The sequence below is a fragment of the Orcinus orca genome, chromosome 1 (genome assembly GCF_937001465.1).
Source record: "Orcinus orca chromosome 1, mOrcOrc1.1, whole genome shotgun sequence".
Classification (NCBI taxonomy): Eukaryota; Metazoa; Chordata; class Mammalia; order Artiodactyla; family Delphinidae; genus Orcinus; species Orcinus orca.
Genome location: NC_064559.1, coordinates 51,159,807 through 51,177,802, shown reverse-complemented (window position 1 = coordinate 51,177,802; position 17,996 = coordinate 51,159,807). Strand labels below are relative to the sequence as shown.

At 34.7% G+C, this 17,996-nt stretch overlaps 1 protein-coding gene across 1 annotated transcript in view; it reads left to right on the top strand.

The window, feature by feature from the left end:
- CEP350 (centrosomal protein 350) overlaps positions 1–17,996 on the top strand; it is a 140,013-nt gene that overhangs the window by 100,709 nt on the left and 21,308 nt on the right. The window contains exons 30-36 of the mRNA XM_049700523.1: positions 2,313–2,457; positions 6,972–7,132; positions 9,972–10,108; positions 13,088–13,170; positions 14,184–16,186; positions 17,047–17,454; positions 17,555–17,701. Coding sequence (XP_049556480.1) covers positions 2,313–2,457; positions 6,972–7,132; positions 9,972–10,108; positions 13,088–13,170; positions 14,184–16,186; positions 17,047–17,454; positions 17,555–17,701 — 3,084 coding nt within the window. The remainder of the gene's footprint in view (positions 1–2,312; positions 2,458–6,971; positions 7,133–9,971; positions 10,109–13,087; positions 13,171–14,183; positions 16,187–17,046; positions 17,455–17,554; positions 17,702–17,996) is intronic.

Here is a 17,996-nt window from a genome sequence, read left to right as displayed (position 1 = left end):
ATTTATATCTTAAAGCTTCTTTAGAAAAAAACCTGCCTGAAAGGTATATTATTAACAGTTATATTCTTGCTATTAAAGGACAGCATTGACTATCACCCATACCTGTAACATATACTATATGACATTTGAGTAGAAATAAAGCTTTTCCTTGACTCCTAAAGATTTATAAATATATGAATTTTAGCTTTAGGGGCAGTTATAAAATTATATGCTGTGAAGTTTTTAATATTTAGGGGATAGGAACTTCTAAAGTTTTTAATAAAGATAATATGTGAGACAATACAAGTTCTTATTATAGTCTGTTTTGTCATGTAATAGAAACAATAAGACCTTAAACCACACCAGTGTGCCTTTTCTTTTTTTTTTTTTTTTTTAACATCTTTATAGGAGTATAATTGCTTTACAATGGTGTGTTAGTTTCTGCTTCACAACAAAATGAATCAGTTATATATATATATATATATATATATATATATATATATATATGTTCCCATATCTCTTCCCGCTTGCGTCTCCCTCCCTCCCACACTCCTATCCCACCCCTCTAGGTGGTCACAAAACACTGAGCTGATCTCCCTGTGCTATGCAGCTGCTTCCCACTAGCTATCTCTTTTACATGTGGTAGTGTATATATGTCAGTGCTACTCTCTCACTTCGACCCAGCTTATCCTTCCCCCTCCCCGTGTCCTCAAGTCCATTCTCTACATCTGTGTCTTTATTCCTGTCCTGCCCCTGGGTTCATCAGAACCTTTTTTTTTTTTTTTTTTTTAGATTCCATATATATGTGTTAGCGTACGGTATTTGTTTTTCTCTTTCTAACTTACTTCACTCTGTATGACAGACTCTAGGTCCATCCACCTCAATACAAATAGTTCAATTTTGTTTCTTTTTATAGCATAACTATTAAATATTATAAGTGAACACAAACATTGTTAAAGCCTCTTTGTGTTTAAAAAAAGAATCCACCTAAATTCAGTGTGTCTTAAAGTCACTTCTATAATAAGAAGTAATATTTATTGAGTGTTTACTTACCAAGTGCCAGGTAGTATGCTGAATGCCTTATGTAGATTATCCTCACAACAATTCTTTAGATTTTAAGCCCCACTCTGAAGCTTAGCAGGCTAAGAAACTTGCCCATAGTCACAGGGATAGGAAGTGGTGATAGCTAGGAATCAAATCAGACATTCTCACTTCCACTTGATATCAAGGTAGAAATTACACCCTTTCTAATAAATAATCTCATTTGGGCAGTCTTCTTATGCTCTTTTTCTTCCCTTCCCGCTTCCATTTCTCCTTCTTTCCTTCCATAAAAGTAGTACATTAGTATATTTAAATTTTTTTTCAGTTTTATTGACATGCAATTGACACACAGCACTGTGTGAGTTAAAGGTGTACAGCATAATAACTTGACATATATATATATATTGTGAAATGATTACCACAATAAGTTTAGTTAATATCCATCACCTCATATAGTTACAAAAAGTTTTCTTCCTTGTGATGAGAACTTTTAGGATCTACTCTTTTAGCACCTTTCAAATATACCATATAGCAGTGTTAACTATAGTCATCATGTTGTACATTACATCCCCAGTACCTATATGTCTTATAACTGGAAGCTTATACTTTTCAACCGGCTTCACCCAGTTCCCCCACCTCTCCACCCCCACCTCTGCTGATCACAAGTCTGATCTCTTTTTCTATGAGTTTGGGTTTTTTAGATTCCACATATAAGTGAGATCATACAGCACTTGTCTTTCTCTCTCTGACTTATTTCACTTCGTACAATGCCCTCAAGATCCATCCGTGTTGTCTCAAATGACAGGATTTCTGGTTTGTTTGGGTTTTTTAATGGCTGAATAGTATCTGTGTGTGTGCATGTGTGTGTATGTCATATTTTCTTTATCCATTCATCTGTTAATGAAGACCTACCGTATGATCCAGCAAATTCAGTTCTGGATATATATCTGAAGGAAGTGAAATTACTATGTCAAAGAGATATCTGCACCCCCATATTTAGTATTTTTAAAGTTAAAACGAATAAGGGGGTAAGTATCACTGATTCAGTAGCCACTCATAATTTATTATAAACATTTTTTAAAAGCATGCTTTTTTATAACTTTTTTCTCTACCTTTAAAAAGTCAAGATCTTATCCTTAGTATATTTTGCAAACTTTTTTCACTTTTTATTTCATAAAGTTATTTAAAACTCTTTGTAAATATTATCTTCAACTGGTTCGTATCTTGAATTTTAAATAGAATTTTACAACTGTATCACAAAACGGTTCCCATTTGATTTTCTGTTTGAACAGTCACCTCCTAAAAGCTGCACATCTGTGTCAAAGCAGGAGTCTAGCAAAGGAAGTCATAGAACTGGAGGACAATGTCGTCTACCCGTCAAGTCCCATCAACACTGTTATAGTTGGTCAGATGAGTCATTATCTATGACACAGTCAGGTAAGACTAACAAGGAGGAGTTAGTTTTCTTTGCACTATATTTGAATTCCTCTTTAATAAGCTTTGTCTAACTGTATGGCTGGTAAAATGTTATTCTTTGTTTCATTTGTAAAGACTTTTTTCTTGTCAAGACTAAATCGCACAATTCTTTGCTTTTCATTGATAATTATATCCCTAATTACACCAATATGATAAATTGTTATATTCTTGGATGTTAATAGTCATTTATTCATCACACATTCTTTGAATTTTTGGTGTGTGTCAGGCACTGCTTATGTGTTCCCATAGTGCTCTGCTCTTCAACTTGTTATACCAGGCAACACATAAATTGTAATCAAACTTTACACAGCAGGTTTCCCCTACTAGAATATAGACTTCTGCAAAGGAAAGTCCTATGTTTTAACAGTTGTAGCACCAGGCCCTAGCAGGTACTTTGCATTGCACATAGTAGGTATTTATTAAATGTTTCTTGAATGATTTAATGATGACAGTGAGGAGAAATAGGAGGTGGTAGAGCAGGGTAGCATAAGACTAAAGGGAGGAAAAGTAGAGAAGAGACTGCACATGGCAGTGGGGAGCATTATCTGTTTTCCCATAACCTCTATCATACTGTAAATCTCTGTGGCATATAGATTACAAAAGAATAAACAGCCTTTACTCTAGAAGACTTGATTCAAGGCATTGATCGTGGGAGGCATATCTAGACAGACAATACTTGTTTATGTAGGATTCTGAGGAAGATTAATACCATGTTGAGTGTATGTCTTTTGAGTTCATTTTCAGTTTTCTTTTGAGAGTAGACATTTAGTAAAGGAAAAGTGAAAAATACTATTCATTTTTTGATCTTTGATTCTATTCTGTACCCCCTTTGTTTTCAATGTTTTAAACAGTAATAAATCATGGATTTTTTCCCCATGCCCATATTTATAGATCTCCTTTATTCTTTGAATAACTGCATAATATTTCAAAGGGTAGGTATACCATAATTTATTTAACCATTTCTCTAGTGATAGTCATGTAGGTTTTCTCAAAATTTTCAATATTTCAAATAATGCTGTAATGAACATCTTCATTTATATAGATCCCTGTTGAATATTTCAGTAGGAATAAATTCTTAGAAATGGAATTACTGGATCAAGCCAGTAATTAAAGTTGAAGAATGTTGTCTGTCATATTTAAATTGTTTTTTTTTAAGATTTATTTATTGTTTATTGTATTTATTTTGGGGTGTGTCAGGTCTTAGTTGCAGCACGCGGGATCTTTGTTGAGACATGGGGTATCTTCATTGTGGTGCGTGGGCTTCTCTCTAGTTGTGGTGTGCAGGTTTCTCTCTAGTTGTGGCATGAAGGTTTTCTCTTATCTAGTTGTGGCGCACGGGTTAAAGAGCGTGTAGGCTCTGTAGTTGGCAGCATGCGGGCTCTAGTTGAGGCGCGTGAGCTCAGTAGTTGTGGCACACAGCTTAGTTGCCCCGCGGCATGTGGGATCTTAGTTCCCTGACCAGGGATTGAACCCACGTTCCCTGCATTGCAAGGCAGATTCTTTACCACTGGACCACCAGGGAAGTCCCTGTCTGTCATATTTATCTGTTGCAAGTGATTAGCATTTTTATATATTTGCTTTCATGTACTCTGGTGAAAAGTTACTGCCAGTAGAATAATATGTCAGTGGACATAAACTTGATACTTGGAAATATGGATTCTCATCATGGCTCTATTACATACTGATGACTCTCTTAAGTTTCCTTCCCATATTAGATAATCTTTTCTATCTGTAGCAATGGAAAATAATATCTTAACCATCCTTGCATGAGTTATGCAACAAGGATTAATGATAATATTTATAAGATACTGTTTTATTGGTAAAACATATTTAAGCAAGAACAGCTTTAGAAAAACAGCTCAGAGATTTTTCAACTATAATGCCATCTACCTATTCATGATGACATCATTTATATGCAGTATTTATGGAAGTGGTAAATTTTAATGTAGTGGAGTTATATAATACCTTTCTCACTTAAGTGATGGAGAGTTTGTTATAAACCAAAATTAATACAGTCAGCATGTGTCAGATAATCAAACTTAATTTTTTTTTTCTTTTTTTTTTGCGGTACACGGGCCTTTCACTGTTGTGGCCTCTCCCGTTGCGGAGCACAGGCTCCGGATGCGCAGGCTCAGCGGCCATGGCTCACAGGCCCAGCCGCTCCGCGGCATGTGGGATCTTCCCGGACCGGGGCACGAACCCATGTCCCCTGCATCGGCAGGCGGACTCTCAACCACTGCACCACCAGGGAAGCCCCCGAACTTAATTTTTGATTGAGTTATTCTGTCCATCTGCTTATTCTGTCTTGATGTGTTTCAACAAACTGAAGTATCATTTACCTGCCACTTCCCCTGTCCCCTCACCTTCCAAAAAACCCTGTAGGAGAGAATTTCATAAAGACAATGCATTCATCTAGAAAGTCTCTTGGATTAAAAAAAAAAAATTATAGAGATTCTCTTAGATGTTACTGATGATAAACACTGTTGTAATACTAGATTTGGGCATATATAAAATGTATTCCCATTCACTCTCATAGACTTTTACTTAATCTCTACCCTTCATTTGTAGGATTTTCGTTTCTTTAGTACTTAAAAATAAAAACATTTCCCAAGGTCTTTCATCTAAAACTTGAAGTTTCTCATCATCTGCTATTAAATCTTCACAATCATAGATGATAAAGATATTTTTATTTTAAAAAATCACTGTTGACATATCCAATTTTTAAAATATATTCATTTAAAATAAACTTTTTGGGGGCAGAGTTGAAACTAAGTCTGTGGGAGTGTAGTAGTCTCCTATAAAATTTTATCAAAGTAACATCTCAAGTTTTGGAAGCACATAAAGAATACACAGTTAAAAGAATACACAGCTGTAGAAGATGCAAAGATATGGATTTATACTTCATTTTAGAAAGATTATAATTTTTTGCCCAGCCTACAGTCCTACCCCCCATTATTGTACTAGAATCATCAGTTAAATCACTGTAAAGCTTACCGCCAAGGTTCAGAGTCTTTTAACCCTGAAACCAATTGATTATTTTCTTCAGAAATTAAAAGAAAGCATGAGCAGGATATTCAGTTGATATCTCATCTCTACAACCTTTTTTAGTTTTAAACCAAAAAATATGTTACATAAAATATGGCTACATAAAAATGTTTGTTTTATGTGTACTAATACTACCACCATTTACTGAGCTGTAATAGTAGTCCAGGTACTGTGCTACATGCTTTATATACCTTATTTAATTTTCACATCAATTCTAGAAATGGGTAAGTGTCAAACACCTTACCGATTACTAGTAATAGATCCTGAGTTGAAAATGGCCTTTATTGTTACTTCATTTTATGAGTGTTGATCACTAAGTAGTAAACTTTGCCCATGCTAAGGGCTCAGTCTGATGCGACTACTGGTATAAGATGGACATAACTTCCTAGTATACCTTAAGTTAGGACATAAAAGTGGCAGGAACTTAGATGTCATTATTTGTAATCCAGATATTTAGATCACATTGCAAAAAAAGACTATTATCTTTTTAAAATATATTCTGTGACTAGTTCTATGCAGTTTAATCTGAAATGCTTGAAAAAACCTGATTGTTTATGATATAATGTTGTAATGTACATCTGAGTCTTCAGATTTGTATACAATAGTATTTCTCTTATAAGACTATTAAATGTCTCACTCATTAAATGACACCATTGTGTGATTCAGGGAGGAGGTGTGAGGAACAGTCTTTTTTTTTTTTTTTATGTAATTTCCATGTGTAGTGAAATAAACAGTGTTTTTAAATGATACTTATTTTTATAAGATATGCATGACACTTACAATGAAATGTCTTTTTCATGATTTTGCTATGACTGGACATCTACTTTATGTGTATATATGTGTCTGAATTGTTGGGAAGAAAATAAGATTTAACTAGTTTCATTTCAGTTATTTTAAATATTTTAAGAACTTCCAAAGAAAGCTTACTGCAGAGTATATTTCTTTATAATTTTTCTCTCTCCTTTTATGTGATGTGAAGACATCAGCTGATGACTCACAATCAATTTAAAATGTTAAAATTCCACTTTGATTTTAATATGACTTAAAAACTATCAAACTACTATTAATAACCAAGAGGAAGTACAGTTAAATATGGCTGTCTTGTCACCAGGAACTAAATCCTTGCAGAATGTCCAAAGTTTACTAACCAAAAGTTTTTCAACTTCCAGCTGCTTATCTTATCAAGAACAGGGTACCTTGAGATTTATTTGCAGTTTCAAATAGTGCAATTAGAAAGTGAAAACAGATAGGAAGACACCCACCCTCCCCATAGAGATTTAGGGGAAAAGAAAGGATGCAAATCACTAATAATTTTTTTCTGAAGCTCAAATTTTAAATGTTAGATTGACTTTACATTGGTGCTTTTTATTAATAGTTACTGAGTTAACTTTATTTTTAAGTTAAATAAAAAGATTCTGTATCTCTTTTAGAAACTACATCTGACCAGAGTGACATTGAAGGTAGGATCAGAGCCCTGAAGGATGAGCTGCGGAAAAGAAAATCAGTTGTGGACCAACTGAAGAAGGAACAGAAAAAAAGGCAAAAGGAAAGACTGAAAGCCCAAGAAGCCAGTCTAATCAAACAATTGGAGGTTAGAAATAAGAAGAAAGGGGTTTAATTTCAAGGCTAATATAAATGTGAACCCTGAAATGTTTTTAGTGTTGTTAATAAAGTAATGGATTAGAATTTTTCAATATTAATTTTGTACCACATTTTAACCTAACTTTAAAAAAAAATCTGAACAAACTCTTGCTTGAAAGATTAAATTAAATATTAAATTAAAATGTTAAATATTATAATATCAGGTATTAAAGTAAATAGTAAAAGTATTAAAATAAGTTTTTTTCTACAGAAGAAAGATTAGGCCTATGAAAGAAAAATTGATATCCGTGTCCTCTAAAGCAAAGAACCGTTAGATAAATAATCCTAGCTATTGGAACTGTTACTGCCTTTTTTTTTTTTTTAAAGCGGAGTGGTGTTTCATGCCACACGACTTATTAGTACGACTCTTTGTACTGTTTGAATGGCTCCTAAATAATAACTGTAAACTTGACTTTCCTTAACTCTAGCAACCTTCCCTGATCCTACCCCAGTCTGGAAACCTAGTTTTTATGTCTTCCTCATTCTGTTTTCTCCCATCCATTCAGTCACCAGATCCCATTGGTACTTTTTTCATAAATCTTCTTGCTTGTCCCTTTCCATTCCTACTGCCATCAAGCTATTTGGGGCCCTTATGTCCTCCTGCCTCTGTTGTCTACATAGCCTCTTAAATGTCCCTGCCTCTGGTCGCTTCCCTATAGCTTACATGCATTCTGCCAGCCTAGTGTTCCTAAACATCACATTCGTTATAGAACCGGTCTGAACTTCCTGCTCATCATAAGAATCCCTTCTCATGGCCTGACCTGATCATTCAGCTTCTATCCAGACACTTCCAGTAATAGCAAATTTCAGATTTTCAAGGCAGTTGGTTTCATCGGTTGGACTCGAGGTGCTCTAAGTGTTAGAAAGCTCTTTGTTATGCTTAGCCAGAATTTCTGTTCTCTTAATCATCCTTGTGTGGTAACACCAAACATGTGTCCTCCTACATTAATTAATCAGGTGCATATTTATGTGCTGGAAACTCAGCTAATTACTTTACACGTATTTTTCATTTTATCCTCAAAGTAACAAGGTGTAGATATTACTATCCCTCTTTTACAGATGAGGAAACTAAGTTTTAGTGAGATTAATGATATCCAGAGACACACAGCTCACATGTGTTAAAACTAGGATTTTAATCTAGCTCGAATTCCAAATTCTGTGCCCCTGCTGTTACACTACATTATCTTCCACATAGAAAATAGACCTGCTAACAGATCTGGAGAAGATAGACGTTTACACAGGCACACAATACAGAGATGGGAATGGGAATTATAACTTGCACATATGTTTAGAAGTAAGAAAAAGTGGTTAAGATTCAGTGGCCATGCTGAGAAGTTCATGTTGGAAAGTAGTGAGGAACAAAATTTAAAAATAAAGATCATGTTCAGGGCCTTAGAAACCAGGCTGATAAGTTTGGACTTCATCCTGTATGGGTCTGTAGCGTTCAACCTGACTATACATTAGAATTAACTGAGGAGCTTTTTTGAAAAATACAAATATCCAGGCTCACTTCCAGAGATTTTGATTTAATTGGTCTAGGGTGGGGCCCAGGATTTAAAAGTACTGCTATAGGTCATGTGGAGCCATTGAAAGCTAAATGAAATACTGTTAGATTGAATGGCATTGCCCAAAAAGTTCATTAATAGGTATGTCACCCGGAAGGATATCTAGAGAAGGATACAAAAGATCCATCTCATTCAACATTCTATTAAACGGTTTAAATAAAGGCAAAAGAAAGTTCTGTATTTAGATTTTACAACTATAGTATATGATAGAGAAATGTATAATACATAGCAGTTCATACGAAAAAAACCTTTTGGATTTTATTTGATCACATATTTAATAAATGAACTACACTCATATAAGTATAGCTTTCAGATCTGAGAAATCATTGTCCTTATGTATACCTAGCTAGCCAAATCATCTAGCTGTAGTATATGTTTAATACCAATGTTTATCAAAACATTGACAGTTCAGAGGAAGGTAACATAGACGGTGATAGTTATAAAAATAGTGATTTTAGCCTAAGTTTTAGGGAACTGCAGCAGTTGACAAACATCCATCTGCTCATTCACTCAGCCTTCTTTGAGCCAGACACTGTGAATAGGTACTGGACATATCGTGTTGAGCAAAACAGCTGTGGTCTTAAATGTGAGAGAAGTAAAAGTAGGGATTAATTTTAGGCTAGAAAACTGAGGAGGTTTTCTAATAGAAGGAGGGCTTCCCTTAGATTTCATTCAAGTTAGAATTATAAATTAGTGAAGTTTTGTTTACAGAATGGCTAATGACTAAGAAATATTTTTGCAATTCTATATTATCATACTCCCAACCACTCCCTTCTCTCTCCTTGAAATTTGTATTCCTGAAGTGCTCACCCCTTAAGAAGCTTACTGCCATTGAAACTTAGTGTAAAGGCTAAACTTCTTAAAAATACCAGGAATGTATTAAGGCATCCTTTAAAGAATAATTATATAATTAGCTAAAGAAGTTTTTTAATGTGGCACGGCCTGAACTATTGCTTCAAAAGTATTAAACTTCTGTAGACTGAGACTGTTATTTCCTAATTGATATTAGTATTACAATTATACAGCTTGCTTATACATAGACTATTTCAAGAAGGCTATACAAGTAACTGATTTTAGAACTCTGGGAAATAATACTGATGCAGGGAGAAAGAATTTTATATCTTTTTTACGGTTTGAATATTTTACCATAAAATATACTATTTTATAATTTAAGATAGTTTAAAAAATTCTGTGTAGTGACTCCTTTGATTTTTCTAAACTTAGTCATATGATGAATTCATTAAGAAAACTGAAGCCGAGCTTAGCCGAGATTTGGAAACATCACCAACAGCCAAGCCTCAGATTAAAACGCTCTCCTCAGCTTCTGAAAAACCCAAGATCAAGCCCCTTCCACTACACAGGTAGAAATTTTTGATAACTAACCTATATTCTGCCTTGTTTGAGAAAGGAATAAGGAAAGGTTTTAAGTAGAAGCTATCTTTTAGGTAACTGTGAAATTGTAGAAGTGAAAATATTGGTTTATATTTTCAGTTTCACTAAAGTAAATTTGTTATTTATGATATAATCACAAATAGAATTTATAATAAGATACAGATTTTAAAATATATTTTGAATCCTGATATCTGATGGGAGCTGTAAAAATAGTACTCTCCAGCATTGCTATTATAGCATTGTAGGTTGGTATAGTTGTTTTGGAAAACAATTTGGCAATGTTTCAAAAGTCAAAAACAATCTGTAACTTTTGACTCAGTAATTCCACTTCTGAAAATCTAGCTTGAGAAAATATGGGCTATCAAAAATATCTATTTACATGAATATGTTTATAATAACATCTTTTATATTATGTTTATAACATAAACACTGGAAGCAGCCTTTATGTCCAGAACTGGTGAATAGCCCAGTAAATGATGGTTCTTTCCAGGGATAGAATATTATGCAATCAGTGAATACAAATACAGAAGATACAAAGTAGCACTATTAGAATATATAATATGGTATATAAGAAAGTCAGGTAGTAATATTTAAACTAAATTTTGAGTGAGTAGAGGTTATATAGGTAAGTGGGACTGAGAAATAGGGGATATTTCAGAGAGAAGGGCACTCATGAGTGACCAGAAGCAACAGAGAGCTTGGCATATCATGGAAGCTGAACATCATAGGATGTAGCTGGAGTTAGGAGAAGAGACTGGAAAAATAAAAAACAAATTGTGATAACCTTGTACTCACGCATTCTTAGTAGTTTCTAATTTACTTTTTTAGAAGATGTGACGCTGTTAAATTTTTTTTAAAAGCATATTTTAGGATATTTTTTAGAAATATTTTAGAAATGTTTTTTAGAAATGTTATAGAGGCTCATTACAATTAATTTAGCATTACCTGGGTTTGAATCCTGACTCCAGTACCAGCTAGCTTTTTAATTTGGGGCAAGTTATTTAACCTGTCTGTGTTTCAATTTTGTAATAGGGATTTAGATCCCTATACCAACACCTGAGTAATAAACTTGTTATGAGAGTTAAAAGACTTAACGTAGAACAGGGCCTAGCACACAATTAGCACTATGTATTAGTTGTTATTATTATTGCTACTAGAATATTGAGGGAAGTGGTAAAAAGATAAAAGTTTAAATCATATCATACCTAACTATCCCAAAACAACAAATGTCAACAATTAGATATATTTCCATCTAGGTTTTTTTTTTTTTTTTTTTTTGCGTTACGCGGACCTCTCACTGTTGTGGCCTCTCCCGTTGCGGAGCACAGGCTCCGGACGCACAGGCTCAGCGGCCATGGCTCACAGGCCTAGCCGCTCCGCGGCATGTGGGATCTTCCCAGACTGGGGCATGAACCCATGTCTCCTGCATCAGCAGGCGAACTCTCAACTACTGCGCCACCAGGGAAGCCCCATCTAGGATTTTTTATGCTTAGATTTTGTGTGTAATTTTGTTACTTATACATTTTTCCTTTATATTACATTATACATAAGTTTTATTTTAATTTCTACAATCCATTGAATGGTTTTATAGTTTTATTAACCAGAGAATGGTAGAATCAGATTTCTGTTTAGAGAAATCTTTCTGACTACAATATGAAGGAAAGATAGAAAGGGGTAAGTTTAGAAGCAGGGATAACAGTAGTCTAAGCCAGCCCTCAGATAATGCACTGTAATAAGAATAGAGAATAGGAGATCGATTTTAGGAATTTTTAAGACGTATACTTTACAAATTAAAGTGCTAGATAGGGAAGCAGGAAAAAGCTGGATGACTCCCGTGTTTCTCTTAAATAGTAGTTTGTTGGGTCAAAGTTCCACTAACCTAAATGGAAAATTAGGTGTTCTTCGGTGGGAGTCTTATGATTTTGGTTTTAAAATGTTAATTTTGAGGTACCTGTAGTTCATCTAAGTGGAATTATCCAGGAAAGATGTTAGCTTTTTAATTTGGGGTGATCAGCATATAGATGGTGGTTGAAGCTATAAATATAACAACATTTGGGTGAACATTTGGGTGAAAAAGGTCTGCAAATTCAGAGAGAATAAAAGGGAGCCAAGTACTAAATATGATAAAATAGCAACATTTAAGGGGGTTATAAAGAAGTAGGAGTAGAAGCCAAATATTATGACTTAGCAAATAAAAAGAAAGCAAGGAAATGAAGATTGTGAATGTCAACTTAAAGCATGAAAGAGGACAGTAGCACCAGGTGGAGGAATAAAGAATTGAGGGGGAAAAGTCTGCTCAGTATTCTTTAACAACCTAAATGGGAAAAGAATTTTAAAAAGAATAGATATATGTATAACTGAATCACTTTGCTGTATACCTGAAACTAACAGAACATTGTAAGTCAACTACAGTCCAGTATAAAATAAAAACTTTAAAAAACAAGGGAAGAAAAAGATCGGGGGGGGGGATTTTTTGAGGCTTGAGGCATGCATATAAGCTGAGGGGAAAAAAGTCACCAGATTGAAGGACTAAAGATTGTAGGAAAAAGAATGGACAGTTGAAGAGTACCATCAATGAGGCTGTGGAAATGTATGGGATTTGGGGCAGAAAGAAGTTTGAACAAGTGTGAGAGATACACCTTTTTCTTCCTTGCAGACAGGAGGAAAGGCAGTTGGGATGGCTGTGAATATAGATAAATTTGTAGGTAAAAAGGTTGAAGATAAGAAGGGTCATGCTGATGGCCTCTGTTTCTCTCATTAAAAGAGGCAAGATCATCTACTGAGTGTGATGAAGGCCACAAATAGACTTGGTGGAAGTGGCAAAGGTTGGAATACTTCCTGCGAAGAAGAAAAAAGAAGCAGTTGTCTAAGAATTGACTGCTTTTTGTTACCAGTTATTACAGTATCAGCAATACATTTATTTCTGTTTATTAATTTTTCTACTTTAGATCTGAAACAGCAAAGAATTGGAAATCACTGACAGAGTCAGAACGTTCCAGAGGATCCCTGGAGTCTATTGCTGAACATGTTGGTATGTAACTAGAAAAAATAATCACATAGTATCTACATAGACTAAAGATTATACAAGTTACAAAATTCCACCTCTGCAGCTTTTTGGTTAAAAAGTGAATTTCTTAAAGATAATAGATTATTTAATATTTTAAGTTACTTTTACTTTTATTTTAAGTTATTTTAAGTTACTATTTTAAAGTGATTTGTTGGTTATGCCTAAGTTATGTGAATCAGTCTTTATTGTCCCAATAACTGATGAAAACTGAGGCATAAAGACATTAATCCAAAATGGCTGTGAGTGTATCGTCATTATCTAAATTCTCCCTTAATCAGATTTTGTATCTGATTATATATATTTTCAGCCTATGCTGTTTCTCAGTGTAAGTAGTTACATACATTTTTTTTCAATTTAATCCAAAGAAAGATAAGAACTATTGAAAATAAAGTGTAATTCAATGAGGAAATAAAACTGAGACATGAAAAAGCCTACCTAGTAACAATGACAAAACAGAGATTTGAATTTAAAACTTGTAATTCGTGGTTTGTTAGTTCATCAAACCTTATTTTCTTCTTATTTTGCAATTTTAGCTCTTAAAGTGCTATAGTGGCAGAAATAATTGATTTTTTTTCCTTTTTTACATTCAAGAGGTTAGTTGAAGTCCCTGCATTTGTCCTTCCTTCATTGCTTTTGTTTTCGAAGAATATATGTAATATCCATCATACAATTCTGTTTTTGCATGATTTGAGGATTAACATTTCCATAAACTTTGATCCATTTTTCTTTACTTTGTAAGTTGACAACACTTAAAAAATTATACCAAACTTTAAATTTTCAGTCATTTTTTAAATGTTCTGTTTATTGTTGGTACAGTATATTCTCTTAAAGGAAAAACTTACCTTATACTGTAACCTGTAAAACAGGTCCTATTTATTGACCAGAGCTTTTTCTCACCAATATTTAGCTTTTATTTAAACTTTGGTTCCAGAAATTGAATTAGATAATTTTGATGTGATCTTTTTTTTCCCTTTAAGATGCTGCATTGGCAGGTTCTGAGAGATCAGTGTCAGAAAGCTCTTTATCTGCATATGCAAAGAGAATGATTGAATTGGACAGTCGAACAGAAGAGCACTTTCAGACTTCTTCTCCAATTCTCAGATCATCAAGGAGAACCAGAGCAGACTCTGGAGATTCTCTAGAAAATGTCCCTTCATTACCTCTTCTCAAAGAATTAACTGCCTCTAATAGAATTCTTGATGTGTCAGATGCCAAGGTTGAAAAAGAATCTAGTCAAAAATCAGAAATACATGAAGTAGAATATGCAAAATTGGAGGAGAGTGCAATTGAAGATGCCTATTCTAAACAATCTAGGAAGCCTGATGTCTTCCTGACACTAGACCTGGAACAGGGAGATTCATCTGAAATTCTTTCAAGGAAAGATCTTTCTTTAGATTCTATAAGTGTTCAGAAAGACTTAGTTAGATTAGCCATTGAAAATCTTCATAAAAAAGAGTCAGAAGAGAGACAGTCAGATCAAGATATGGGTCATAGGGCAACCATCCAATCAGAAAAAGACACTCACGTACAAAAGAATATAAAGGGCAGAGACTCATCTTGGTCAGAACATCTTTTTGCATGTAAAGAGATATCATACTCTGAAGATTTTGAAGTATCTTCTTTCAAGAAAGACATTTCAGCTGAATTGTACAAAGATGACTTTGAGGTGACATCTTTGTTGTCACTCAGGAAAGACTCTCAGTCTTGCAGAGAGAAGTCACAGGCAACAAGGATCTCTAGAAGTAGAGCCACTAGCTTTGGTAGTGATGATGAAATCAGTGAGTGCCTCAGTGAGAAAAGCCTTTCTATTCATAGCAGTGTCCATTCTGAAAGGCTATTAGAACTCAAGTCCCCCACTGAGCTTATGAAAAGTAAGGAGCGCAGTGATGTAGAGCATGAACAGAGACTTACTGAATCCCCTTCCTTAGCTTCAGCTTCTCTTGCAGATGAGTTACTTGATTTCCACATCGGTGATAGGGTGTTGATTGGCAATGTTCAGCCAGGAACTCTTCGATTCAAAGGTGTGACTAGTTTTGCTAAAGGATTTTGGGCTGGAGTGGAGTTGGATAAACCTGAAGGAAACAACAGTGGAACATATGATGGCATTGTATACTTTGTGTGCAAAGAGAAGCATGGGATTTTTGCTCCTCCTCAAAAAATATCTCACATTTCAGAAAACTTTGATGACTATGTAGACATAAATGAAGATGAAGACTCTTATTCAGATGAACAATATCAATACTATAATCAAGAACAAAAAGATACAGAGGGTCCCAAGTTTGACAGAGAAAAGGATGCGATTGAGTGTTTTTATAAGGAATCTCAACCTAGTATGCATGACACAGAAGCCTCAGTTGATAGAAGCCTTAAAATAGAAACAGACAATACACAGGACATTTCTGGAGTACTTGAAACCCATATTCACCAGCAGAATTCAGTGGATTCACTGATTTCTTCAAAGGAAAACAAAGACCTTGTTTCTGGTGCCACGGAAAAGGTTTCCACTGCTGTAGAAGACAATGCTTTAGGTAATACCTTTTCTGAAGAATTAAGGAAGCAACAGCAGTTTACCGAAAAGGAAGAGAACCTATATCCAGAAGTTTCAGAAAAGCTTTCTACCCCACTTCTGGACCTTTTAGCAAGAGAAAAGAACCAATTGGAAGCCCAACTGAGGTCACCACCAAGTGAGGAAAAAAAGTCAAAGGAACAACTAGAAACAGTCAGCTTACTGACAGATAGTTTACTAAAAGTCTTTGTGAAGGACACAGTCAATCAACTACAACAAATCAAAAAAGCTAGGAATGAGAAAATCCAGCTTAGCAATCAAGAGCTTCTTGTTGATGATCAAAAGAAAGTACCACCCCAAGGCCTATCCCAGAATCTTGAGGAACAGTCACCAAGTGTTCCAGGTTGCTTCTTAAGGTCTGAATTGGAAGATGAGAAAGAAGAGATTTCCTCACCAGATATGTGTCCTAGACCTGTAAGTATTTTGTCTAGAGAAAATGTCAATTAACCTTGCCTTTATAGTACATTTTAATTCTGTAGCTCCTGATAGGTTTTTTGGTGATGTGTTATTTGTTAAACAAAGATCACTTCAGTAGTTTGTAAAGGCCATGTAGCTGTTTTTCTGTCTGCAGTATAATTGTCCTCTATTATGTCATGAGTGGTCACTAGAGAGTTGTCATAAACACTGGCAGGTTTATGCTGGGTTGAAAACCCCTGTATACTGTCCACAGATTAGATTTCTTTCTGGATTCACTGAATAAATTTATTCCGTGGAGATTTCCATTGGTTCTCAACCCAGTTCTTTTTTGGCTATGAAATTATTTGTTCACATATCTACTCAGTCATAGTTGCCTTGCAGAAATTACCAGTTGTGATGTTGACTCTGGTAAAACTGAAATGTATCCATTATGACATATACTCAGACCATCAACTTATTTAGGTTGCCCATGGACAACTGAACAGCAGTAATGAATTTGAGTAACTTGAGCTAGATAATCACCAAAGGTGAGAATTTTATATCTCATTTCCATATCTCAGAAGCAAAACAGTTCTTCAGAAACAGAATAATGATGATACAAAAAGGAAAAAATGATCAATAAACATTTTATTAAAATCAGTTGTAAGGCTTATGTGAGCAGAATTACAGGAAACAGGATAGTTTTTTCTTAAATTGTTCATTAGTAGCCACCATATCGTTTCTGTCTTGCTTATTTACAGAGAAATAGTGAATATACAAATAATATATTTGCTTTGTCTTTAAAAAAAAAGCCCAAACTTGTTAAGTGATCTGAGGTTACTAAATGGTGCTCTGTTTGAATGGTTCCATTTCTGTAGGAGAGTCCAGTATTCGGTGCCAGTGGGCAGGAAGAGCTTGCTAAGAGACTTGCTGAACTTGAGATTAGCCGGGAGTTCCTGAGCGTGTTAGGAGATGATCAAGACTGGTTTGATGAAGACTTTGGTTTGAGCTCTTCTCACAAGGTACAAAAGAATAAGGCAGAAGAAACAATTGTACCTCTAATGGCAGAACCTAAGGGAGCTCTACAAAAGCCATGTGAAACATTATTGGCAGTCCCACATACTGCGGAGGAAGTAGAAATTCTTGTACACAATGCAGCAGAAGAACTTTGGAATTGGAAAGAATTAGGTCATGATCTTCACAGCATCAGTATTCCTACAAAACTGCTTGGCTGTGCCAGTAAGGGTCTAGATATAGAAAGCACTAGTAAAAGGGTGTACAAACAGGTATGTAACATGGAAGGATAATTCTAATTTTTAAACTTCTCTCTGTTGTCTGAAATTTGGATTCTTAGCCATTTTAATTTGTTTATTTTTCTCTATCAAGGCGGTTTTTGATTTAACAAAAGAGATTTTTGAAGAAATATTTGCCGAGGATCCCAACTTGAATCAGCCTGTCTGGATGAAGCCATGTAGAATCAACTCTAGTTATTTCCGACGAGTGAAAAATCCAAATAACCTTGATGAAATCAAGGTAAACTGAAAAGTGTAGAGTATCTCCTTTCTTCATTTGCTCTTCATTTGTACAGATCTGTAAATGTCGTAAAAGCAAGTATTATTATCTTCTATATTATTCACCATTCTGTCCTCAAGGCCTGTCCCATAGTAGGTATTCAGTAAATATTTGTTGATTCGTTCAGTCCATGAGCAGTAGAGGGATGAGGGTGAGAGGGAATCCCAAATCCTCAACTTTTTGCAGAACAAATATATATATATATATTATAATATTTAAGAAAAAAAATCAGCAAATATTCAGGGAGATAAATTAT